Genomic DNA, 24942 nt, shown 5'->3' on the forward strand with positions numbered 1-24942 from the left:
AGTTCCCACGGCGCCCAAAGGACCCAAAGTTCCCACGGCGCCCAAAGGACCCAAAGTTCCCACGGCGCCCAAAGGACCCAAAGTTCCCACGGCGCCCAAAGGACCCAAAGTTCCCATGGCGCCCAAAGGACCCCAAAGTTCCCACGGCGCCCAAAGTCCCCGCGCTGCCCGCAGAGCCCAAAGTCCTGGAAGCCCCCGCGACGCCCGCGATGCCGCAGTGCCCGTGGCGCGGGGCTAATTGCCCAGCATGCACTGGAACCGATTCTTGAAGAAGAAGAGGCTGTGTTTGAGGCGGGCGCCGTCGTCGCGGCTGCCGGGGTAGCGGTACCGGGCGTAGAGCCGATCCGCCTCCGATTTGCGCCACGGCAGCGCCAGCTTGGAGGCGTGATCCACCACCACGTCCTCGCAGGAGCCCACGTGCAGCACCCCCAGCCCGTCAATGAAGAACTCTGGGTGGGACACGGAGCGGCCGCGTGGACGCCACCGCGACGCACGGCAACGCGACCCCCGCCCCACAGACACCCCCCACCCAATGACCCCAAAGGTACCCTCCGGTGACCCCCACCACCCCATAACCCACCCCACAGACCCCCCACGACCCCACAGACACCCCTTGATGACTCCCATGACCCCCACCCCACAGACACCTCACCACCCAATGACCCCCACCCCACAGATACCCCCACGGTGACCCTCGTGACCCCATGACCCCCACCCCATAGACACCCGTGAACCCCCCCATGACCTCAGAACCCACACCCCACAGACCCCTCATGACCCAAAGACATCCCACAACATGATGACCCCCACACAACAGATACTCCTTGGTGACCCCCATGACCCCATAACCCCACCCCACAGACCCCCCACGACCCCACAGACACCCCTTGATGACCTCCATGACCCCCACCCCACAGATACCCAAGGACCCAATGACCCCCCCCCCAATAGACACCCATGAACCCTCCATGACCCCAGAACCTGCGCTCACAGACCCCCCATGACTCCACAGACCCCCATAACCCACAGGCCTCCATAACTGCCCTGCCCCCCCATGACCCCATAACCCCCCGCCCCCCCATAATCCCTCCACTCCCCCATGGCCCCCGACCCCTCACATGACCCTCGTGACCCCATAACTCCCTGCCCCCCCCATGATCCCCTGACCCCCCATGACCCCTGATCCCCCATGACCACTGACCCCTCATAAACCCACAGACCCCCATAACTCCCCCCCCATGACCCCTTGGCCCCCTGGGTGACCCCACAGACCCCCATAACCCCACAGACCCCTCCATCCCCCCATGACCCACTGACGCTCTGGGTGACCCCATAGACCCCCATAACCGCCCTGCCGCCCCATGACCCTCCGATCCCCCAGGTGACACCATGACCCCATAACCCCACAGGCTCCACATGACCCCCCCACCCTCTCACGACCCCACAGACCCCCCGGGTGACCCCATGACCCCATAACCCTCCTCCCCCCCATGACCCCCATAACCTCCCATATCCCCACAGACCACCATAACCCCACCGAGCCCATAACCCCTCACCCCACCATGACCCCTATAACCCCATAACCTCCTGACCTCCCACGTGACCTCTACGACTCCATAACCCCCCACCCCTCACGACTCCCTGACCCCCCATAACCCCACAGACCATCACAACCCCTTGACCCCCCATGGCCCCACAGACTCCCCATAAAGCCACAGACCTCCATAACTCCCCGCCCCCCCAGAAAGCCCCTGCCCCCCCAACGACCTCCATGACCCCATAACCCCCTCTCCCCCCACGACCCCCCAAGACCCCCTGACTCCCCACGTGACCCCCATGACCCCCCTCACCCCCATAACCCCACAGACCCCCCAGGTGACCCCATGAACCCATAACCCCCCTCCCTCCCACGATCCCCTGACCCCCCATAATCCCTATGACCCTATAACCCTCCCTCCTCCCCACGACCCCCTGACCCCCCATGACCCCACAGACCCCCCATAACCCCACAGACCCCCATGACCCCCTGACCCCCCACATGACCCCCTGACCCCCACATGACCCCATGACCCCCCACACCCCCATGACCCCATGACCCCCCATGACCCCACAGACCCCCATAACCCCCCTCCCCCCCACGTGACTCCCCGCCCCGCCCCCAACTCACCGAGATGCGCCACTCTGCGCAGCCTCGGATCGAATCCCACCTGCCGGACTTTATCGGTCCTGGCCAGGAAGAAATTGACCACGCCGTCGGTGACGACGCAGCCCGGGAAGCCCGAGAGGCGGTGATGGAAGCCGGGCCGCGCCCACAGGCAGTCGCCGCCCGCACCGCCCGGCCGCACCGACAGCCGCTGCCGGTACGTGGTGGTGAAACCGGAGATCTCACGGACAGCGCCGCCTACCTGCGGGAGGAATGGGGGAGACGGGGGCGTGGGGTGAGGCTGTGGGCTGTGGGCTGTGGGGTGTGGAGTAATGGGATGTGGGGTGTGGGAATGGGGTTGGGGTGTGGGAGTAATGGGGTGTGGGGTGTGGGAATGGGGTATGGGGTGTGGGAGTAATGGGGTGTGGGTGGGGAATGGGGTGTGGGGTGTGATGGGGTGGGGTGTGGGAGTAATGGGGTGTGGGGTGTGGAATGGGGTGCGGGGTGTGGGAGTAATGGGTTGTGGGACACGGCAATGGGGTGCGGGAGGAATGGGGGGAGATGATGGGGTGTGGGGTGAGACTATGGGGTACAGGGTGCGGGGTGTGAGAACGGGATATGGGGTGTGGGATATGGCAATGAGGTATGGCAGTAATGGGGTGAGACTATGGGGTATGGGGTGTGGGATATGGGGTATGGGACATGGCAATGGGGTGCGGAAGGAATGGGGGGAGATCATGCGGTGTGGGGTGAGACTATGGGGTGTGGGAGTAAGGGGGTGAGACTATGGGGTTCAGGGTGTGGGAATGGGGTATGGGACTGCGGTATGGGGTGTGGGATATGGCAATGGGGTGTGGGAATAATGGGGTGAGACAATGGGTGTGGGATATGGGGGGTGGTGATGGGGTGAGACAATGGGGTGCAGGGTGTGGGAATGGGATATGGGATTTGGGGTATGGGATATGGCAATGGGGTGCGGGATGCTGACACCCCACAGCGATGCCCTGACCCCATAGAGCACCGCGCCCCAAAGCACTGCGCCAATCCCATAAAACCAAAGGGTAGCAGGGACCCCCAGCTCCGGGTTTTGGGGTCATCTTGGGGCGTTGGGGTGTTGTTGGGGTTTTGGGGTTTCGGGGTGTTGGGGTGCAGTGGGATGTTGGAGTGCCAGGGTGTTTTTGGGGTGTTTTTGGGGTGTTGTCAGGGTGTTGTGGGGGTCTGGGTGTTGGGGCGTCAGGGTGCTGTTGGGGTGTCACAGTTTGGGATCTTGGGGTGTTGTTGGAATGTCGAGGTGTTGTGGGGGCGTTGGGACGGTTTTTGGTGTTGGGGTGTCAGGATGTCAGGGCATTGTTGGGGTGGTTTTGGGGTGTTGGTGGGGTGTTGTGGGGCTGTTGGGGTGGTTTTGGGGTGTTGGTGGGGTGTTGTGGGGCTGTTGGGGTGGTTTGGGTGTTGGTGGGGTGTTGTGGGGCTGTTGGGGTGGTTTTGGGGTGTTGGTGGGGTGTTGTGGGGCTGTTGGGGTGGTTTTGGGTGTTGGTGGGGTGTTGTGGAGCTGTTGGGGTGGTTTTGGGGTGTTGGTGGGGTGTTGTGGAGCTGTTGGGTGGTTTTGGGGTGTTGGGGTGTTGTGGGGCTATTGGGTGGTTTGGGTGTTGGTGGGGTGTTGTGGGGCTGTTGGGGTGGTTTTGGGGTGTTGGTGGGGTGTTGTGGGGCTGTTGGGGTGGTTTTGGGGTGTTGGTGGGGTGTTGTGGGGCTGTTGGGGTGGTTTTGGGGTGTTGGTGGGGTGTTGTGGCTGTTGGGGTGGTTTTGGGGTGTTGGTGGGGTGTTGTGGGGCTGTTGGGGTGGTTTTGGGGTGTGGGGGTTGTGGGGCTGTTGGGGTGGTTTTGGGGTGTTGGTGGGGTGTTGTGGGGCTGTTGGGGTGGTTTTGGGTGTGGGGTGTTGTGGAGCTGTTGGGTGGTTTGGGTGTTGGTGGGGTGTTGTGGGGCTGTTGGGGTGGTTTTGGGGTGTTGGTGGGGTGTTGTGGGGCTGTTGGGGTGGTTTTGGGGTGTTTGTGGGTTGTTGTGGGGCTGTTGGGGTGGTTTTGGGGTGTTGGTGGGTGTTGTGGGCGTTGGGGTGGTTTTGGGGTGTTGGTGGGGTGTTGTGGGGCTGTTGGGGTGGTTTTGGGGTGTTGGTGGGGTGTTGTGGAGCTGTTGGGGTGGTTTTGGGGTGTTGGTGGGGTGTTGTGGAGCTGTTGGGGTGGTTTTGGGGTGTTGGTGGGGTGTTGTCGAGATGGGGTGTTGGGGTGCAGTGGGATGTTGGAGTGTGGGGGTGTCAGCATGTTGGGGTGTTGTTGGGTTCTCAGAGTGTTGTTGGGGTGTAGTGGGATGTGGGGGTGTTGGGGGTGTTGTGGGGTGTTTGGGTGTTGTGAGGGGGATCGGTGTGTTGGGGTGTTGGGTGTTGGGTACTGTGGGGCTGTTCTGGGGTGCTGTAGGGTTGTTGTGGGCTGTTGTGGGGTGCTGTGAGCTGTCGTTGGGTGTTGTGGGGCTGTTGTTGGGTGTTGTTGGGTGTTGGGTACTGTGGGGCGCTGTAGGGTTGTTGTGGGGCACTTTGGGGTGTTGTTGAGTGTTGGATATTGTTGGGTGCTGTGGGGTGTTGCGGGACTGTTTGGGGTTGTGGGGTTGTTTGGGGTTGTTGTGGGGCACTGTGGGCTGTTGTTGGCTGTTGTGGGGCTGTTCGGTGTTGTTGGGGGTTGGGTACTGTGGGGGGTGTGGGGCGTTGTGGGGTGCTGTAGGGTTGTTGTCGGGTGTTGTGTGGCTGTTGCTGAGTGCTGTTGGGTGCTGTTGGGTGTTGTGGGGCTGTTGTGGGGCTGTTGGGTGCTGTTGGGTGTTGGGTACTGTTGGGCGCTGTGGCGCTGTGGGGTGCTGTTGGGTGCTGTTGGGTGTTGGGTGTTGTGGGGCTGTTGTGGGGCTGTTGGGTGTTGGATGTTGGGTACTGTGGGGCGCTGTGGGGTGTTGGGGGGTGCTGTAGGGTTGTTGTCGGGTGTTGTGTGGCTGTTGCTGAGTGCTGTTGGGTGCTGTTGGGTGTTGGGTGTTGTGGGGCTGTTGTGGGGCTGTTGGGTGTTGGGTGTTGGGTACTGTGGGGCGCTGTGGGGCTGTTGTGGGGCAGCCCGGCTGCCTCCATACCAGGTCCAGGCTGGTGCGCTCCAAGACGTCCACCAGCTTCTCCAGCCGCGTCCGCGCCGTGAAGATGAAATCGTCGTCCACCCACAGCACGTATTTGGTGCTCACCTGGGAGATGGCCAGGTTCCGCCCCGCGAACCAGCCCTGCACAGCGGGTCAGCCCCACAGCCTGCCCCACACACAGCCTGCCCCACACAGCCTGCCCCACACACAGCCTGCCCCACACAGCCTGCCCCACACAGCCTGCCCCACACACAGCCTGCCCCACACAGCCTGCCCTACACACAGCCTGCCCCACACAGCCTGCCCCACACAGCCTGCCCCACACACAGCCTGCCCCACACAGCCTGCCCTACACACAGCCTGCCCCCCACACAGCCTGCCCCACACACAGCCTGCCCCACACAGCCTGCCCTACACACAGCCTGCCCCACACAGCCTGCCCCACACAGCCTGCCCCATACAGCCTGCCCCCACAGCCTGCCCCACACACAGCCTGCCCCATAGAGCCTGCCCCATACACACAGCCTGCCCCCCACACAGCCTGCCCCCCACACAGCCTGCCCCATAGAGCCTGCCCCCCACACAGCCTCCCCCACACAGCCTGCCTGCCCACACACAGCCTGCCCCACACAGCCTGCCCCACACACAGCCTGCCCCCCACAGCCTGCCCCCCACACAGCCTGCCCCCCACACAGCCTGCCCCATAGAGCCTGCCCCCACACAGCCTGCCCCCCACACAGCCTGCCCCACACAGCCTGCCCCACACACAGCCTGCCCCCCACAGCCTGCCCCACACAGCCTGCCCCACACAGCCTGCCCCATAGAGCCTGCCCCCCCCACAGCCTGCCCCTCACAGCCTGCCCCCCACACAGCCTGCCCCCCACAGCCTGCCCCATAGAGCCTGCCCCACACACAGCCTGCCCCACACACAGCCTGCCCCCCACAGCCTGCCCCCCATAGAGCCTGCCCCACACACAGCCTGCCCCCCCCCACAGCCTGCCCCACACACAGCCTGCCCCCCACACAGCCTGCCCCACACACAGCCTGCCCCACACAGCCTGCCCCACACAGCCTGCCCCCCCCACAGCCTGCCCCCCACAGCCTGCCCCCCACACAGCCTGCCCCATAGAGCCTGCCCCCCACACAGCCTGCCCCCCACAGCCTGCCCCACACAGCCTGCCCCCACACAGCCTGCCCCCACACAGCCTGCCCCATAGAGCCTGTCCCCCACACAGCCTGCCCCACACAGCCTGCCCCACAACAGCCTGCCCCACACAGCCTGCCCCACTCACACCCTGCCCCACACAGCCCCTGCCCTGCGGTGCCACCACCCCATCTTGTCCCCCCCATGCTCCCACACCCCAACGTTCTCCCCACAGTCCCTCCACCCCACTGTCCCCACTCCGTGTTCCCATCACACCCCAACAACCCCATCCTTTGGCCCCACAGGACCCCAGTGCCCCCCACCCCATGCTCCCATCAGACCCCAATGACCCAACCCTTCTCCCCGCCCCCCCGCTGCCCCCGCCCACCTTTCCGAAGGGCATGAGGTAGTGCTCCAGGTGGGGGCCCTGCAGGCTCTCAGGCCGCTGGCTGTCGTCGGCCACCACGATGGTGACGGTGGGGTAGAAGCGGCGGATGCTGGCGATGAGCGCCCGCAGTTTGTCGTAGCGCAGGAACGTCTTCGTGGCGATGGTCACCAGCGCCGTCACGTTGTACCCTGTGGGGGGCCATCAGCGCCCGCCTGGGGGGGGCTGGGGGTCCGGGGGGTTTTTTTTGGGTCACTCACCGCCGTCCCCATCGCTGTCACCGGAGCCGTAGAGGCGGGGGGTGGGCGGGTGGCGGATGCGGATGGCGAAGGAGGCTTCGTGCCCGGGGGTGGAGAACTGCACTGCAGGGCAAAGGGGAGATTGGGGGGGGCTCGGGGGGGGCACGGTGCCCCAAACCGACCTGCGGCGGAGCGCCTGTGGCCCCCCCCCCCCCATGTCCTGCTGGTGTCACCCCATGGCCATTGTGCCCCCCCCCCCCCCCCCCATGTCCCATTGCTGTCACCCCATGGCCATCGTGCCCCCCCTTCCCATGTCCTGCTGGTGTCACCCCATGGCCATCGTGCCCCCCCCCATGTCCTACTAGTGTCACCCCACAGCCATCTTGCCCCCCCCCCATGTCCCATTGCTGTCACCCCATGGCCATCGTGCCCCCCCCCCCCCCCATGTCCTGCTGGTGTCACCCCATGGCCTTTGTGCCCCCCCCCCCCATGTCCCATTGCTGTCACCCCATGGCCCTCGTGCCCCCCGCCCCCCCCCCCCCCCCATGGCCGTCTCCCCCCATCCCATTATTCTCACTCCATGGCCACTCTGCCCCTCACCCCAGGTTCCACTGGTGTCACCCCATGGCAGCTCCCCCCACCCCCCCCAAACCCCCTTGTGTCACTGCAGTGCCACCCCCCCTCACCCCCCATGTCACCCACTGCACCCACTGTGCCCCCCCCACTCCCATGCCACCCCAGATCCCCTCCCCCTATGACCCCCACCCCCACATCACCCTCAGTGCCCCCCTACCACCTCAGCCCTGCCACCCCCAGCTCCCTCCCACCCGCATCCCCCCCCCCCCCCCCCCCAGCCCAGCGCACCGATGTCTGCGGTGTCGGGGTGGAACACGGTGTTGGTGTAGGTGACGAATTGCAGCTGCCTGTTCAGGTGATCCAGGCGGGCGGCCGCCAGTGACAGCTGGGACCCCCCGTCACCACGAACCGTCACCCCCTCCACCCCCGCCGCCACCGCCAGCGTCCCCAGGGTGGCCGTCAGGTTCACCTGGAGGGGGGGGGGGGACACCATGGGGTCCCACTGCTGTCACCCCACGGCCATCTCCCCCCCAGGTCCCGTTATTGTCACCCCAATGGCCATCACCCCCCCCCCAGGTCCCATTGATGTCACTCCCCCCTCCCAATCCCATCACTGTCACCCATGGCCATCGTGCCCCCCCCCAGGTCCCGTTATTGTCACCCCAATGGCCATCACCCCCCCCCAGGTCCCATTGATGTCACTCCCCACTCCCAATGCCATCACTGTCACCCATGGCCGTCGTGCCCCCCCCCCCCAGGTCCCACTGGTGTCACCCCAATGGCCATCACCCCCCTCCCAATCCCATCACTGTCACCCAATGGCCATCCCCCCCCCCACAGGTCCCATTGATGTCACCCCAATGGCCATCACCCCCCCCCCCAGGTCCCATTGATGTCACTCCCCCCTCCCAATCCCATCACTGTCACCCATGGCCATCGTGCCCCCCCCCCCCAGGTCCCATTGATGTCACCCCAATGGCCATCAGCCCCCCCCCCAGGTCCCACTGGTGTCACTCCCCCCTCCCAATCCCATCGCTGTCACCCCATGGCCATTATGCCCCCCCCAGGTCCCGCTGTTGTCACCCCACGGCCATCTCCCCCCCCCACTCCGTGCCCCCCATACCTCATAGGCCGTCCTGCTCGCTGCCTGCAGGCTGAGCCCTGTGGATCGGGGGGGGGTCGGGGGCCCATCAGACCCCCATCGCCTCTCCCCCAGCCCTTCCCCCTTGTGCCCCCTTTTGTTGTGTCCCCAATGTCGCCCCCCGGCCCCAAAACACCCCCCCCAGTGCTCACCTCCCTCAAACGTGACCCCCCCACTTCCCCTCAACTTTCCCCTTGCCCCCCTGTTCCAAATCCACCACCTTCCCCCTCCCCCCCACCCCCCAATTCCCCCCCCCACCATGTCCCCCCCCACCTTCCCTCTCCCTCCCGCCTCCCAATTTCCCCCCCATTTCCCCACCCCACCCCATTGCCCCCCTCACACCAAACCCCCCCGTGTCCCCCCACCCCATCACTTCCTACCTCTCCCTCCCCCCCACGACCCCAGTCTCCCTCCCCCCATACCTCCCCCCAACCTTTCACTCCCCCCAAACCTTCCCTCCGTCCCCCCGCCTTTTCCCCTCCCCCCCATCCCCCCGGATTTCCCCTCTTTCCCCCCATACCCCCCATCCTCCCCCTCATACCCTCTCCACGCCCCTCCCCCCCAGCCCCGCCCCCCCGTGCCCCCCCGTGCCCCCCGCCCCCTACCAGGCACCAGCACGGTCTGCAGCGGCCGCACCTCCACCCCCTGGGCGGGATATTCCAGGGGGGAGTTGGCTGGCACCACCAGCAGGCGGTCAGCGGGGGATTGCACCCTATGGGGGGGCAGTTGGCTGGAGGCTCCCCCCCACGTCCCCCCCGACCCCACAGGTCCCGCCCTGCCCACTACGGACACCATCGTTCCTTTCTGCCCTATAAGGACATCAGGGTCCCCACCCAGCGCCCCAAAGCTCCCTCAGCCCCATATGGCCCCCAGGGTCCATTCAGCCCCACCCAGCGCCCCAAAGCTCCCCCAGCCCCATATGGCCCCCAGGGTCCCACTCAGCCCCACCCAGCGCCCCAAAGCTCCCCCAGCCCCATATGGCCCCCAGGGTCCATTCAGCCCCATATGGCCCCCAAAGCTCCCCCAGCCCCATATGGCCCCCAGGGTCCCATTCAGCCCTGTACGGACCACAGGGGCCTTTTCTACCCTATGTGGAGCTCAGGGTCCCACCCAGCCCCACATGGTCCCCACGTGCCCCACTCAGCCCCATATGGCCCCAAGGGCACCCATCCAGCCCCATATGGACCCCATGTGCCCCACTCAGCCCCATATGGCCCCCAGGATTCCACTCTCGTCTATATGGCCCCCTGAGGTCCCATTCAGCCATATATGACCCCCAGGGTCTCATTTGGCCCTATATGGCCCCTAGGGTCCTACCCGACCCCATATGGACCCCATGTGCCCCACTCAGCCCCATATGGCCCTTGAGGTCCCATTCAGCCCCATATGGTCCCAAGGGCACCCATCTGCCCTACATGGCCCTTAGGGTCCCAGTCAGCTGCATATGGCCCTTGGGGTCACAGTCAGCCCCTGGGCACCCACCCAGCCCCATATGGACCCCATGTGCCCCACTCAGCCCTGTATGGCCCCAAGGGCACCCACCCAGCCCCATATGGACCCCATGTGCCCCACCCAGCCCCATATGGACCCCATGTGCCCCACCCAGCCCCATATGGACCCCATGTGCCCCACCCAGCCCCGTATGGCCCCAAGGGCACCCACCCAGCCCCATATGTTGCTCAGGGTCCCATTCAGCCCCATATGGCCCCCAGGGCACCCATCTGCCCTACGTGGCCCTTGGGGTCCCACCCAGCCCCCTACGGCCCCCCGCCCCCCGCAGTGCCGCTCACCGCAGCCGGTGCCGCCGATATTCTCTCTCGCGCAGCCGCTGCAGCCGGGGCAGCTCGTCGGGGCCGAAGGCGCTGCCGAAATCCACGCTGTGGCTCTGCCCGAACAGCGGCAGCGGCAGCCCCGGCTCTGCCTCACACGAGCACGCGTTCCTGGGCAGCAGCCTGCGTGGCACCACCGAGCGGCGTGGCACCAGAACGGCGTGGCATCGTGGCACCATGGCACCAGAACGGCGTGGCACCAGAACACCATGGCACCAGAACACCATGGCACCATGGCACCAAAACACCATGGCACCAGAACACCATGGCACCAGAACACCATGGCACCAGAACGGCATGGCACCAAAACACCATGGCACCATGGCATCATAGCAGCATGGCACCAGAACGGCGTGGCATCGTGGCACCAAAACACCATGGCACCATGGCACCAAAACACCATGGCACCATGGCACCAGAACACCATGGCACCAGAACGGCGTGGCATTGTGGCACCAAAACACCATGGCACCAGAACAGCATGGCACCATGGCATCATAGCAGCATGGCACCATATCAACCACCCCGGCACCTCGGCACTGCAGCACCACACCCCCGTATCACCATGGCACCGTATCACCGCATCACCATGGCCCCCAGTGCCCCCCAGTGCCCCCCAGTGCCCCCCACACCACCGTGGCACCACGGCAATATTCCCCCATTTTCCCACGCCCCCCATTGCCCCCAATCACCCCAGTGCCCCCAGTATCCCCCTTCCCCCGGTGCCTCCGTTGCTCCCAGTGCCCCCAGTCCCCCCCCCCCCCAGTGCCCTCATTGCCCCCAGTATCCCCTTTCCCTCCAGTGCCCCCAGTTTCCCCATTCTCCCCATCACCCCCATTTCTCTCATGGCCCCATAATGCCCCCATAATGCCCCCATAATACCCCCATAATGCCCCCATAATGCCCCCATTGCCCCAATACCCCCCAGACCCCCATTGCCCCCATTGCCCCCCCGCCCCCCCACTCACCCCATGACGTCGTCCTTCAGCCGGAAGGCGATGTGTGGGTAGGCGCGGGGGGGGGCTCCGGGCGGGGGGGCCGGGAGGCGCTCGCTCTGGGGGTGCCGCAGATCCACGCTGCGGGGGGGGGCTTTGGGGGCACACAGGTGCAGCAGCAGCGCGGCCAGCGAGGCCGAGGCCAGCAGCAGCAGGCAGAGCGGCTTCGGGCCCGGCCGCATCCTGCGGGGCTGCGGGACCAGGACGGACCAGTATCAGCCAGTATGGACCGGTACGGACCAGTATCAGCCAGTACGGACCAGTATGAGCCAGTACAGACCGGTACGGACCAGTATGAGCCAGTACAAACCAGTGCAGACCAGTAGGAGCAAGTACAGACCAGTACAGACCAATATGAGCCAGTACGGACCAGTATGAGCCAGTATGGACCAGTATGGACCAGTATGAGCCAGTATGGACCAGTATGAGCCAGTACAGACCGGTACGGACCAGTATGAGCCAGTACAATCCAGTACAGACCAGTATGAGCAAGTACAGACCAGTACAGACCAATATGAGCCAGTACGGACCAGGATGGACCAGTATGAGGCAGTATGGACCAGTACAGACCAGTATGAGCCAGTACGAACCAGTACAGACCAGTATGAGCCAGTATGAACCACTAAGAGCCAGTATAAGCCAGAAAAAAAGCACTAAGTATCAATACAAGCCAGTACAAGCCAGTATGAATGAGCCAGTATGAGCCAGTATAGACCAGTATGAGCCAGTAAGAGCATGTATGAAACAGTATGCGCCAGTGTGAACCAGTATGAACCAGTATGAGCCAGTATGAGCCAGGATGGACCAGTAAAAGGCAGTATGGACCAGTAAGAGCCAGTAAGAGCTGGAAAGAACCAGTATGAATCAGTATGAGCCAGTGTGAACCAGTATGAACCAGTATGAGCCAGTAAGAGCCAGTAAGAGCAAATACGTCCCAGTATGACCCAGTATGTCCCAGTATGACCCAGTATGACCCAGTACAGAGCACCACATGCTGCTGCGCAGCCCCCCAGGAAGCAGCGAGAGCCAGCGGTGTCAGTAAACCAGTGTGCACCAGTATAGACCCATGGGGACCAGTGTGAACCAGCAAGAACCAGTATGAACTTGTGAGAACCAGTATGAACCCCTAAGAACCAGTATAAACCAGTGAGAACCAGTACAAACCAGTGAGAGCCAGTGGGTGCGAGTAGAAACCAATGTGCACCAGAACAAATAAACCAGTGCACACCAGTATGGGAACCAGTATGGCACTATTCACAGCAGTATAAACCAGTGTACACCAGTGCAAAATAGTGCAAACCAGTGAGAACTGGGGGGAACCAGTGCTCCCAGTGCTCCCAGTACAAACCAGTGCCCCCCATACTGCCACCCAGTGTCCTCAGTGGGAACCAGTGCCAAACCAGTGCTCCCAATTCCACCCAGTGCAAACCAGTGCCAAACCAGTGTCTCACCCTGTTGCCCAGTGTCCCCAGTGAAAACCAGTACAAACCACTGTTCCCAGTGCCCCTCACTGCCACCCAGTGTCCCCACTGCCTCCCACTACCACCCAGTACAAACCAGTGCTCCCAGTGCCTTGCACTGCCAACCAGTGTCCCCAGTTCCATGCAGTGCCACCCAGTACAAACCAGTGCCTCCCAATATCCTTAATGCAAACCAGTGCTCCCAGTACCTCCCAGTGCAAACCAGTGCAAACCAGTGCAAACCAGAGTCTCCCAGTGCCCGCAGCACTGCCACCCAGTGTCCCCAGTAGGAACCAGTGCAAACCAGTGCTCCCAGTGCAAACCAGTGCCAGCCAGTGGAAAGCAGTGTCCTCAGTTCCACTCAGTGCCACCCAGTGTCCCCAGTACAAACCAGTGCTCCCAGTGCCATGCACTGCCACCCAGTACAAACCAGTGCTCCCAGTGCCATGCACTGCCACCCAGTACAAACCAGTGCTCCCAGTACCATGCACTGCCACCCAGTACAAACCAGTGCTCCCAGTGCACTGCACTGCCACCCAGTACAAACCAGTGCTCCCAGTGCCATGCACTGCCACCCAGTGTCCCCAGTACAAACCAGTGCTCCCAGTGCCGTGCACTGCCACCCAGTGTCCCCAGTACAAACCAGTGCTCCCAGTGCCGTGCACTGCCACCCAGTGTCCCCAGTACAAACCAGTGCTCCCAGTGCCGTGCACTGCCACCCAGTGTCCCCAGTACAAACCAGTGCTCCCAGTGCCATGCACTGCCACCCAGTGTCCCCAGTACAAACCAGTGCTCCCAGTGCCGTGCACTGCCACCCAGTGTCCCCAGTACAAACCAGTGCTCCCACTGCCTTGCGCTGCCACCCAGTGTCCCCAGTTCCACCCATTGCAAACCAGTGCCTCCCAGCATCCTCAATGCAGACCAGTGCTCCCAGTCCCCCCAGTTCCCCCCTCAGCCCCTCACCTCAGCGCGGCCGCTGCTCCCGGGGGGGTCGGGGGGGCTCAGCCCACACTCATGGCTCTGCCGGGAACGGCTGGGGATGCGGACAGAGGGTGGCGCCGGGGAACGGGGGGGGCACACAGCCCCAGAGCCCCCGATCCCACCCCGGTACTGAGGGAATGTGGGGGGGGCACCCCCCAAATCCCCCCCAAAAACCCAAACATGTATATAACCCACATGGGAACGTACTGGGGAGGGGGGCACAGGCGGTGGGTGACTCCCCCCCAACATATCCGCCCCCCCCCAAATAACCCCGTAACCCACATGGGACCTATGGGGGGAGGGCGACATCCCCAACAACCCCCCCGGCATAAAAAATAACCCCATAACCCACATGGGGAGCGGGGGGGAGCTGGGGGTGATGGGGGGTGATGGGGGGTGATGGGGATGCAGGGGTGGGGCTGGGGGGGGCGAGTTGAGGGGAGGGTTTGGGGGGGGGCGGTGGCTGCGAGGCCCCGGGGGTGGTGGGTGCTGGGGGGGGGGGGATGCGGCGGCCGCTGATGTCGTTGTCGAGGTGCTGCCCCCTCCCCCCCCACGCCGCGATATATCGCGATACGGCCGGGCCCTACCTGGCTCTGCCGGCGCCTCCCGGAGCTCCGCGGCCGCACCGGTACCAGTCCGGGGGGGGGGGGGCTATGAGTGCGCCCCCGGTGGACCCGAACCGGAACGGCACCGCCGCAGCTCCGGGAGCGGCCGGGGGGGGCTGTGGGGGGGGGGGGGGAGGCGGGTCCGGGACACAAAGTAGGGGGGGGAGAAAAAAAGGGGGGCGGCACAGGGCGGGCTCTGTGCCCACGTTGGGAGCGCACAACGGAGTCATTGAGAGCGGGAGGGCGGCGGGGGGGGCGGGGCGGGGGGGACAAAGGGAGGGGATAAAGGGGGGGGGCAGGGCAGATTGGGGGGTTATGGGGGTGAGGGGGATGTGGGGGCGATATGTGGGGCTGGGGGGCAGCGTGGGGGGCTGGGGGCTGAGAGAGGGGTTTAACGGGGTGTGCGTGAACGGGGGGGGCTCGGGGGTGCGCGTTCGGTCCCGGCTGCGGCACAGAGGGCTCCCACAGCCCCCTGAGCCCCGCTGGGATCGGACCCACTGCCCCCCCACCCCCCATCCCCGCTCTCGGTAATCACGTGACCGCCACCGCCTCTTCCCCCCTCCCCCGGGATGCTCCGCCGCCTCCACCAATCAGGAGGCGGGAATCGCCTGCATCCCGCTCGGCCAATGGGAGCGCGCTGCGCCACCGCGCTGCCCCTTTAAGGGGCGGGACCGCGTCACCCCGCGGGGCGGGGCCGCGCCTTCTCATTGGCCGCGACCGCGACGACTCGGCCCAATCGCGTGCGCGCACGGAGCCGCCGCCGCCGCCGCCCTCCCGCAACGGCCTCAATCCAGGGGGCTCCCTCCCCGCCCGGCAGCCAATAGGAGGCGCTCTCCTCGCCGACTGACGGCCAGCCGCCCAATCGGCACGCGGTTCGCCAGGAGGGGCGGGCCGAGCGAGCGAGGCGGCGGGCGGAAGCGGGGCGGCGGGGCAAGATGGCGGCGGCGCCGGGGTTGGCGCTGCTGGCGCTGCTGGCGGCGCTGCGGGCGGCGAACGGAGCGCTCAACGTGCGGGAGCTGAGCGAGATGGCGTACGGGCTGGAGATACTGAGGGAGCCCGTGCTGGCCGGGCAGGTGACCGTGCGGGGGCTGCGGGGGGCGCGGCGTGCGGCGAAGGGCCGGGCACGGGCGGGGGGGGGAGGGGGGGTACTGGGAATGGGAACTGGGAGGGGGTACTGGGAACTGGGAGTGAGAACTGGGAACGTGGAACTGGAAACTGGGAATGGGCTGTGAGAACTGGGGGGGATGTAGAGAACTGGGAATGGGTACTGAAAACTGGGAACTGGGTTTGAAAACCGGGAACGGGCAGCGGGAGGGGAACTGGGAACCGGGAACGGATAACGGGAGAGGGGGTGGAAACGAGCATCAGGGGCGGGTTATGAGCGCTGGGAACTGGGGCTGGGAATGGGAGGAGGGCACTGGGAACAGGTGCTGGATGCAGGGATTGGGAGCGGGAGCCGGGAGTGGGAGAAGCGTAGTGGGTGTGGGAATGGGAACAGGCAGCAAGAACGGGCAGTGGGAGGAGGGCGCTGGGAACAGGTGCTGGGAGTGGGACTGGGGCACTGGAAGGGGCGCGGATGGGGAAGGGGCACTAACAGGAATGGGTAACAGGAACGGGACGGGGCAGCAGCCCCACAATGGGGATGGGGTGGGAATGGGGCCCGGATCCAAACCGGGTGGGATCTGCGGGGTGGGCTGCGGGGCCCAATGGGAACAGCAGGGGGAGAGGAGCAGCGCTGGGCCCAGGCAGGAAACGTGAGCAGGAAGGGGGGGGGGGGTGGCAAGGGATGCGCGGCGACAGCGGGGGGCTTTTGGGGGGGGGTGGAGCACCTTCCCCAGACGGAGGGTCCCCGTGGGGCCGTACCTCAGTGCTGTGTGGGGCTGCAGCCGTCACCACGAGGCCGGTGACGATGGTGACAGCGATGGCGGCGACCCGGAGCAGCGCCCAGCAGCCGCTTCCGCAATGCCGTCAGCGGGGCGCGGCATGGGGCAAAGTCTGCGCCCACGGAGCTGTGCTGGCGGGGGCCCCCCCGACCCCCCCGACACGAGGGTCCCCCTGTGTCACCGCCCCCCCCGCCCCTCGGCCTGGCCCTGGGGTGTCACCCACCCCCCCCCGGGGTCCCTTTGTGTCACCCCTCCTTCCATCCCAGCCTGGCCCTGAGGGTCCCCTTCTGTCACCACCCCCTCCCCATCCCCAGGGGTCCCCTTGTGTCCCTCACCCCCAGCCTGGCCCTGGGGGTCCCCTTGCATTACCCCCCCCCAGCCTAGTCCTGGGGTCTCCTCGTGTCGCTCCCCCCCCCCCCGGGGGTCCCTTTCTGTTCCCCCTCCCTCCGTCACAGCCTGGCCCTCAGGGTCCCCTTGTGTCCCCACCCCCCGCCCATCCCACGTCACTCCTCCCACCATTCTCACCCCCCCACGTCACCCATCTGCCTGTACCCCCTCTTCTGCCGGCGCCACTCCCCCCCCAGCCCCCCCAGCAGCGTCACCCCCCCCATTCCTCCCAACCCCACCCCCCTTTGTGCTGTGCCCCCCCAGCACCAGACGGCCGACGTGGTGACGGTGTCCTCAGTGTTCCAGCAGCGCTATGAATGCCGTTTGCCCCCCGCCGCCCTTCGTCGCCCCCCCGACCCCCCCCCAGAATCGCGGCCCTACAACGGCTCGGGGGTGGCCGAGCTGCTGCGCCCCATGGCCGCGGCCCCCTGCCTGCTCAAGGTGTGTGAGAACAGCGAGGGGGTGGGAAGGGCTGGGGGGGAGCACGGCGTGCTGCCCCCCCCCCTTGGTGTCCCCAACCCCCCCCCCCCGTGTCCTGCAGACCAAGGACTGGTGGACGTACCGCTTCTGCTATGGGAAGCACATCCAGCAGTACCACGTGGAAGGTGGGTCTGTGCCCCCCCCAAATCCTCCAAGACAAGGGAGTCGTGTCTGTGACCCCCACACGGGGGGGTCGGGTGTGTCGTCCCCCCCCCATCCTTCCAGACAGCTGTGTGCGTGTGCCCTCCCCCCAGACGGGGGTGTTCTCTCTCTTTCTCCCCTCCCCCCAAAGATGAGGTGTGTTCCCTCCCCTCCCCCCCCCCCGAGATGTTCCCCCCAGTGAGGAGGGATGACACGAGGGGATCCCTGGTGATGGGGGGGGGGGGGGGGTGGTGACAGAAGGGGACCCTCAGGGCCAGGCTGGAATAGAGGGAGAGGCGACACAAAGGGACCCCCGGGGGTGGGTGGGTGACACAAGGAGACCCCAGGGCCATAAAGTGAGGTGTCACCCCCCCCCCCCAAAGATGTGTTGTTGTTCCCCCCCCCCAGGGTGAAGTGTTGTTCCTCCCCCTCCCCATAGATGAGGTGTGGCCCCTTCACACCTTCAGCCCCCCCTGACCCCCTCAACCTCCACCCCCCCAAGCCCCCCTCCACCCTGCCCCCCTCCAACTCCCCCCCAGGACCCCTCCCCAAACCCCACCCCCCCAACCTGCAATGAGATGAGCGGTTCCCCCCCCAGCCATACCCCAGTTTCCCCCCATTCCATCCTCCCTCCTCACTGCCTCACCCCCCCCACGCCGTGTGCCCCCCCAGACTCGGAGATCAAAGGCGACATCCTCTTCCTCGGCCACTTCCAGTCAGCCTTCGACTGGGACGACGCAGCAGCCCAGGTGGGTGCGCAGCCCCATTGGTGGCCAGCAGACCCCCGGGGGTCCCACGTCCCCACTTATCGCCGCGCCCCCCCCCCCGCCCCCCCAGGCCTCCACGCAGCACCGCCTGAAGCGCTACCACAGCCAGAGCTACGGCAACGGCTCCCGCTGCGACCTCACCGGTTCGCCCAGGGAGGCCGAAGTGCGGGTAAGCGCCGAGCACGCGGGGGGGCGCGGACCCCCAGCCCACCCCCCCACACACAACGGGGCGCCCCCCCCGCCCCCCCCGGACGCGGGGCTGACGCTGCGCGCCTCAGTTTGTGTGTGAGGAGGGGGCTGGGGATTACATCGCGCGCGTGGACGAGCCGCACTCGTGCTCCTACGTGCTGACGGTGCACACGGGGCGGCTCTGCCAACACCCCTGGCTGCGACCCCCCCCCGGAGCGGCACCCCTCAACATCCGCTGCCAGCCCGCCCTCAGCCCCCAGCAGTACGTCAGATACGTCCGAGAGCAAGTCTGTGAGTGGGGGCCGGGGGGGTCCCAGGGGTTGGCGGGGGGGCTGAGGTTGAGGGGGTCAGGGGTGGGGGGGGGAGCATCCGGTGGGGGTGGTTGAGGGGTGGGGGGTTGGGGTGTGTGCCGGGGGGTGGGGGGGGGGCGAGGGGGAGCTGATGCCCTGTGAGGGAACTCCTGAGGTTGGGGGAGTCCGGGGATTGGGGAGGGGTCCCGGGGGGGTCGGGGTGGGGAGTTCTGGCGGTTGGCAGGGAGGCTGGGGTGGGGGGGTCAGGGGTTGGGGAGGGGTCTCATGGGGGTGGTTGAGGGGTGGGGCGTTGGGGCGTGTGCCAGGGGGTGGGGGGGTCTGGAGGTGGGGAGGGGCGGGGGGGGCTGATGCCCCGTGGGGGAACTCCTGAGGTTGGGGGGGGGGGGGGGTGTCTGAGGTTGAGGGGGTCCAGGGATTGGGGAGGGGTCCTGGGGGGGTTGGGGTGGGAGTTCCAACGGTTGGCAGGGGGGGCTGGGGTGGGGGGGTCTGAGGTTGGGGCTGTACGGGGGGTGGGGGGGGTCTTGGGAGGTGGGGAGTTTGTCTGGGAGGTTGGTGGGGGAGCTGAGGTTGAGGGAATCAGGGGTGGGGGGGGTCTGAGGTTGGGCTGTACAGGGGGTGGGGGGGGGGGTCTTGAGGGGTCGGAAGGTGTCTGGGAGTTGGTGGGGGGTCGGGTGGGGGATGGGTCAGGGGATTGGGGGGTGGTCCTGGGGGGACCCCTGGGGTTGTGGGTGGTGCGGGTATTGGTGGGGGGGCCTGGGGGATGGGGTCTGGGGAGGGGTCTCGGGGGGGGTCTTGGAGGGTTTGGGGGGGCGGGGTTATGGGGGGACAGGGTTTGGGGAGGGGTCTCGTATATGGGGGGGTTTGGGAGGAGTCCTGAGGGGGCCTCGGGGGATGGGGCTGGGATGTGGGGGGGTTCGGGGTTGGTGGGGGGTCTGAGATTGAGGGGGTCAGGGGGTGGGGGGGTGTCAGGGGATTGGCGAGGGGTCCCGGGGGGGAAGTTTGGGGTTGGGGGTGGTCTGATGTTGGGGGGCAGTCGGGGTGGGGGGGTTCTGGGATTGGGGGGGTCCAGGGGGTGGCGGGTCCTGCAGTTGGGGGGGGTTCCAGGGGTTAAGAGTGGGTCTGAGGTTTCAGGGCAGTCAGGGGGTGGGGGGGTCTGGGGGTTGGGGAGGCGGCGTGGGGCTGGGGCCGGCGTGGGGCTGGGGCCGACGTGCTGCGCTGCTGTTGTCGCCGTGCCCAGCTGACACCAAGCGGAAGGTGGAGGAGATCTCAGAGGAGCTGCGCACGCTCGACAGCCGCCTCTGGAGCGAGAGGGACGGCCGCGACCCCCCCCCGGACCCCCCCCAGGCGCCACGCGGTGACACCGACTCCGTCCCCACCGCTGCTCCGGGGGCCGCCGGCACAGTGAGTGCTGGAGGGGGCTGGGGGCGGTGTGGGGGGTGGGGGCTGATGGCTGGAGCCCCCCACCCTGCCGCCACCCCCCGCCCCACTGCTGCCTCCATCCCGCAGGACGGGGAGGCGGCGCCGGGGACAGGCGGCAGCACAGACACGGCCGGTGGGTTCCTCAGTGTCCTCCCGCTGCTTTGCCTGCGTCCCCACTGCGTCCTCCTGCTGCCCCCGCTGCACCCCTGTGCCACCCCTGCTCTGTCCCCACAATGTCTTTACTGTGGCCCCCCACTGCATCCCCATGCCATCCCTGCTCTGTCCCCACTGCATCCCAGTGTCACCCCAGCACTGCTCCTCTGCGTCCCTGCGCTGTTCCTCTACTGCCTGCATTGCATCCCCGCCGCACCGCTGTGCCACCCCAGCTCTGTCCCCATTGCATCCCCATGCTCCCCCCCACGCTGTCCCCTCTGCATCCCCTCACTGCACCCCCCGGTGCCCCCCCCCATCCCACCCCACTTTCTCCACGCCCCCGTTGCAGACGGCCGTAAGAAGATCCACTTCAAAGTGATCCGGAGCCCCCGGGAGCTGCTGCAGTTCCTGGAGGAGCTGAAGGAGAGCACCCGGAAGGTGGGGGGGCTGGAGGGGGGGTTCCGGCTGGTGGGGGGCGGGGGGTGGGGGCTGGATTGTAGTGGTGATCCCACCACGGCCCTTCCCTCCCCTCTGTGCCTCGGGTTCCCCATTACCAGCCCCCCCAGGGGGTGTCCCTGTGGATCGGGTCGGGGGGGGGAGGCACCCTTTTTTCCTGCCCCCCCCTCCTCTATTTGGGGCCCCATAGGGCTGAGCCCTCCTCGTTCCTCCAGACCCAGGAGAAGGGCGGTGAGGAGCGGGTGGAGAAGAACCCCGATGCCCCCAGCCCCAAAGAGCCCCCCGGCCCGGAGCCCCCCAGCTCCGACCCCCCCGGCCCGAGGAGCCCCCCAGCACCGAGGAGGAAGAAGAGGTGGAGGAAGAGGAAGAAGAAGAGGAGGACGCTGAGCTCCTGGGGGGGTTTGAGAAGGAGCTGGGGGGGGTCCTGCTGCCGCGGGAGCAAATGGCGCAGCTGAAGGAGGAGGTGAAGACGGAGATGGAGAAGGAGTTCGACAGCATCATCAGCGAGGTGGGTGCTGGGGGGGCTCCCCTGACTGCCCCCCAAAGACACCCCCGACCCCCCTTCCCCATTGACCCCCAACTGTTCCTCCATTGACGTTCCCTGACTCCCGACACTCCCTGCCCCTCCCCTGCTGACCCCCCGACTTCCCCCCCCAATGACACCCCCTGACCCCCCCTCTCCACTGACACCCCCTGACTCCCTGCACTGAAACCCCCTCCTCCCCCATTGACCCCCGACGTCCCCCCCATCGACATCCCCTGACCCCCGATACCCCCCAACCCCCCCCCACTGACATCCACTGCCCCCCCCCCCACACTGAAACCCCCTGAACCCCTTCCCCATTGACCCCCCCGACTTCCCCCCCCGCCCCCCAGGTGGAGGACGAGCTGGAGGCGGAGGGGCTGAAGGGGGACTTCGACCGTCGCCGCGCCTCCTCCTCATTGGCCGCCACCCTGCGCCGCCTGATGGAGCGGCTGGAGGGGGCCGCCCCCCCGAGCCCCCCCCCACCGCCAAGGATCGGGAGGAGGGGGAGGGCGCCGGGAGGAGCGCGGCTCAACCCGACCCCCCCACCCCGCAAGCACCCGGTGAGCCCAGATCCTCACTGTGAGCCCAGCACCGCCCCTGTGCTCTGTGCCCCCCCCATCACCGCCCCTGTGCTCTGTGCCCCCCCCAGCACCGCCCCTGTGCTCTGTGCCCCCCCCCATCACCGCCCCTGTGCTCTGTGCCCCCCCCATCACCGCCCCTGTGCTCTGTGCCCCCCCCATCACCGCCCCTGTGCTCTGTGCCCCCCCCATCACCGCCCCTGTGCTCTGTGCCCCCCCCCATCACCGCCCCTGTGCTCTGTGCCCCCCCCCAGCACCGCCCCTGTGCTCTGTGCCCCCTCCCCATCACCGCCCCTGTGCTCTGTGCCCCCCCCCCATCACCGCCCCTGTGCTCTGTGCCCCCCCCCCCAGCACCGCCCCTGTGCTCTGTGCCCCCCCCATCACCGCCCCTGTGCTCTGTGCCCCCCCCATCACCGCCCCTGTGCTCTGTGCCCCCCCCCATCACCGCCCCTGTGCTCTGTGCCCCCCCCATCACCGCCCCTGTGCTCTGTGCCCCCCCCCCCCATCACCGCCCCTGTGCTCTGTGCCCCCCCCATCACCACCCCTGTGCCTTTGCTGGCACCACCCCACGTTCTGTCCTCCCTCAGTGCCACCCGTCCCCAAAGCCCCCCCGTGCCCCCCCCCCGGTGACACAGCGCTGTCCCCGCAGCGGGGGGGGGCCGTGTTCAGGAGGCGGCTCAGGGCCCCCCCCGGCTGCAGCAGCTGGAGGGAGAAGTGAGGGAGCTGCTGGCCAAGGAGGGGCTGCGAGCGGAAGGTAATGGGGCTGGGGGGGGCGCGGGGGGGCGGGGGGGGCACGGTGCTCAGACCCCCCCCCCTCAGTGCTCCCCGCCCCAGGGAAGATCCGGATCACCATCGTGACGGCGGGGGGGGACGCGGGGGGGGACGATGCGCAGTGGCTGTCGGACGAGGACACGAAAAACCTGAAGGACATCTTCCTCAATGTCCTGGTGGGTGGGGGGGCGGGGGGGGCTGAGGCACCAGGAAGGGGGTGGGGGGGGCACTGGGGTGAAAAAGAGTCGGGGGGGGGAGGTGAGATGTGGGCATTGGGGGAGTCTGAGGCGAGGGGGGGGGCGGAGATGGGGGTCTGAGATATGGGGGGGCTGGGATGGGGGAGGGAGGGGCAGATTTGGGGTGAGGGGGGTCGTACTGCTGTGGGCACCCATTATGCCCCCCCCATTGTGCCCCCCCATTGTGCCCCCCCCATTGTGCCCCCCCCGCAGCTCCAGGGCTCCGAGGAGGCGCAGAAGGAGCGGCGGCGGCTGCAGACGCTGGAGGACAATTATCGCTTCGTGTGGGGGGGCCGCGACGAGACCCCCCCACCCCCCAGCGACTCTGAGGACCACGAGTTGTGACCCCCCCCCAATTCATCCACACCACTGCTGACTGGGGGGGGTTATACTCTGCTACCCCCCGCTAGGGGTAATACCAGCCCTGGGGGGGGGGCAGAGGGGGTGGAGGTCCTCTGTGCCCCACTTTGGGGGGGTCTGCGGGGGGGGGGGCAGTGATCTGAGCCCCCATTGCCCCAAGAGGAATTGAGACTGCGGGGGGAGGGATGTCCCATGGCCCCCCCCCATAATCCTGCACTGAGGGTGGGGGGAGGGAGGGGCAGGAATTGGGGGGGGGAGGGAGGTTTCCTGTTGTTACTGTGGGGGTGTTTGCATGGCCCCCCCCTTTCGTTGTGTGTGTGTGGGGGGGCTCTTTCTCATAATGAGATGTGCGCCCCCCCCCCCCCCCCCCGCCGGTGTTAATTAATTAATTAATCGAGGCCTGTGTCCTTGCGTGGTTCTGTCCGTCTGTCTCTTCCCCCCCCCCATGGCTGTGGTGTCTTTGGGATGGGGGGGGGCTGCCCCTCCCTGAGGACTGGGTTGGGGTCCCCAGCAGCGCCCTCCAGGCCCTCATTAGGGGTCAGTAATGAGTGGGGCTTTTTTTTGGGGGGGGGGGACGGACCATTATCCCACTCGTCTCCCCTCCATTCCCCCCAACCGCCCCCCACTGAACCCAACGCTCCTCAGTCCCAACGGCCCTCGCACCTCCTGCACCCCGCCCCCCTCGCCCCCCCACGACCCCCACACCCCCAACTCGTTGCCCCCCCGCCGCCGTTGCACGTGACGGCAGGGCGGCTCTGGCCCCGCCCACTCGACGCAAAGCCACGCCCGTTCCGTGTAAGCCACGCCCACTCCTTTGCATTTCAGTCCATCCCGAAGTTCAGCACCAGGCGCTGTCCACCACGTGTCCCATTGCGCGGTACGGCCACCAATGTGGCATTATGGGATGGCGCTGCCACCAATGTGGCATTATGGGATGGCTCTGCCACCAATGTGGCATTATGGGATGGCTCTGCCACCAATGTGGCATTATGGGATGGCTCTGCCCCCCCCGTGCCATTATGGGATGGCACTGCCACCAATGTGGCATTATGGGATGGCTCTGCCCCCCGTGGCATTATGGGATGGCACTGCCACCAATGTGGCTTTATGGGATGGCTCTGCCACCCCTGCTGTGTCCCCATGGGATAGCAGTGCTGCCGTGTCCCTATGGGATGGCACTGCCACCCATGTGTTCCAGCTCCTCCTTCCGCCCCACACTGCAGTGCCACATCCCCATGTCCCCATATCTCCCACGTCCCCACATCCCCCCTTATCCCTATATCCCCTATGTCCTCCCATGTCACCCCACATCCCCCCATGTCCCCCACATGTCCCCATGTCCCACCACGTCCCCCCACGACCCCCCACTCCACCACAGCACAGCCACCACAGTAACACAGCGCCGACTCCGACATTGTTACGTACAGTTACACCCGAGAGCAGAAAATGCTGTACACGATCCCAAACCCCCCCACCCCCCCGGCCCCACCCGGCCCCCCCGTCCGAGTTCTGGGGGGGGGGGCTCTGCTCAGCCCCACGGGGCGCGGGGCATCACGGCGGTGGGGCCCATACATTCATGGGGTCCTGGGGCGGATTGGGGGGAGGGGGGGCACCGTGACCCCTCACCCCTCC

The 24942-nt window shown here is 66.6% G+C and overlaps 2 protein-coding genes and 1 pseudogene across 4 annotated transcripts; 1 reads left to right on the forward strand and 2 right to left on the reverse strand.

Moving 5' to 3' along the window:
• Positions 1 to 165: 165 nt before the first annotated feature.
• On the reverse strand, positions 166 to 16707 carry B4GALNT1 (beta-1,4-N-acetyl-galactosaminyltransferase 1). 3 transcript variants are annotated; one of them, XM_085212158.1, is made up of 12 exons: positions 16517 to 16707; positions 14031 to 14100; positions 11581 to 11798; positions 10574 to 10735; positions 9389 to 9495; positions 8766 to 8803; positions 7931 to 8111; positions 7088 to 7189; positions 6831 to 7018; positions 5299 to 5439; positions 2168 to 2405; positions 166 to 449 (listed from the first exon to the last, which is right to left on the reverse strand). In XM_085212158.1, the coding sequence occupies exons 3-12, from the start codon at positions 11787 to 11789 to the stop codon at positions 235 to 237; spliced, it is 1581 nt and encodes a 526-aa protein (XP_085068284.1). In that variant the 5' UTR covers positions 11790 to 11798; positions 14031 to 14100; positions 16517 to 16707; the 3' UTR covers positions 166 to 234. The 3 variants fall into 3 exon arrangements, with proteins under 3 accessions (XP_085068284.1, XP_085068282.1, XP_085068283.1); XM_085212156.1 differs by lacking the exons at positions 11581 to 11798; positions 14031 to 14100; positions 16517 to 16707 and having other exon boundaries at positions 10574 to 11189; XM_085212157.1 differs by lacking the exons at positions 9389 to 9495; positions 11581 to 11798; positions 14031 to 14100; positions 16517 to 16707 and having other exon boundaries at positions 10574 to 11190.
• LOC146542417 (uncharacterized) lies at positions 11801 to 14022 on the reverse strand (annotated as a pseudogene).
• OS9 (OS9 endoplasmic reticulum lectin) lies at positions 15531 to 23706 on the forward strand. Its single transcript, XM_085212159.1, is given in 16 exon segments — positions 15531 to 15726; positions 17188 to 17364; positions 17465 to 17528; positions 18217 to 18293; positions 18382 to 18480; positions 18590 to 18791; positions 20049 to 20212; positions 20318 to 20363; positions 20733 to 20821; positions 21055 to 21169; positions 21172 to 21347; positions 21716 to 21877; positions 21880 to 21925; positions 22593 to 22697; positions 22778 to 22890; positions 23164 to 23706. Coding segments are annotated over 16 exon segments (1905 nt in total). The 5' UTR covers positions 15531 to 15588; the 3' UTR covers positions 23296 to 23706.
• The last annotated feature ends 1236 nt before the right edge of the window (positions 23707 to 24942 follow it).

The sequence above is a fragment of the Meleagris gallopavo genome, chromosome 31 (genome assembly GCF_905368555.1).
Source record: "Meleagris gallopavo chromosome 31, MGAL_WU_HG_1.1, whole genome shotgun sequence".
NCBI classification, from domain to species: Eukaryota; Metazoa; Chordata; class Aves; order Galliformes; family Phasianidae; genus Meleagris; species Meleagris gallopavo.

What these genes read in the sequence shown, in the direction of transcription:
- B4GALNT1 (XM_085212156.1), bottom strand. Translation starts at nt 11,127, where the DNA reads ATGGTGCCATGCTGCTATGATGCCATGGTGCCATGCTGTTCTGGTGCC. An exon ending in CCCCGACACCGCAGACATCG is followed by an intron (nt 7,190 to 7,930) that starts GTGCGCTGGGCT and finishes TTTGCCCTGCAG; the next exon opens with TGCAGTTCTCCACCCCCGGG. An exon ending in TGACAGCGATGGGGACGGCG is followed by an intron (nt 7,019 to 7,087) that starts GTGAGTGACCCA and finishes GGCCCCCCACAG; the next exon opens with GGTACAACGTGACGGCGCTG.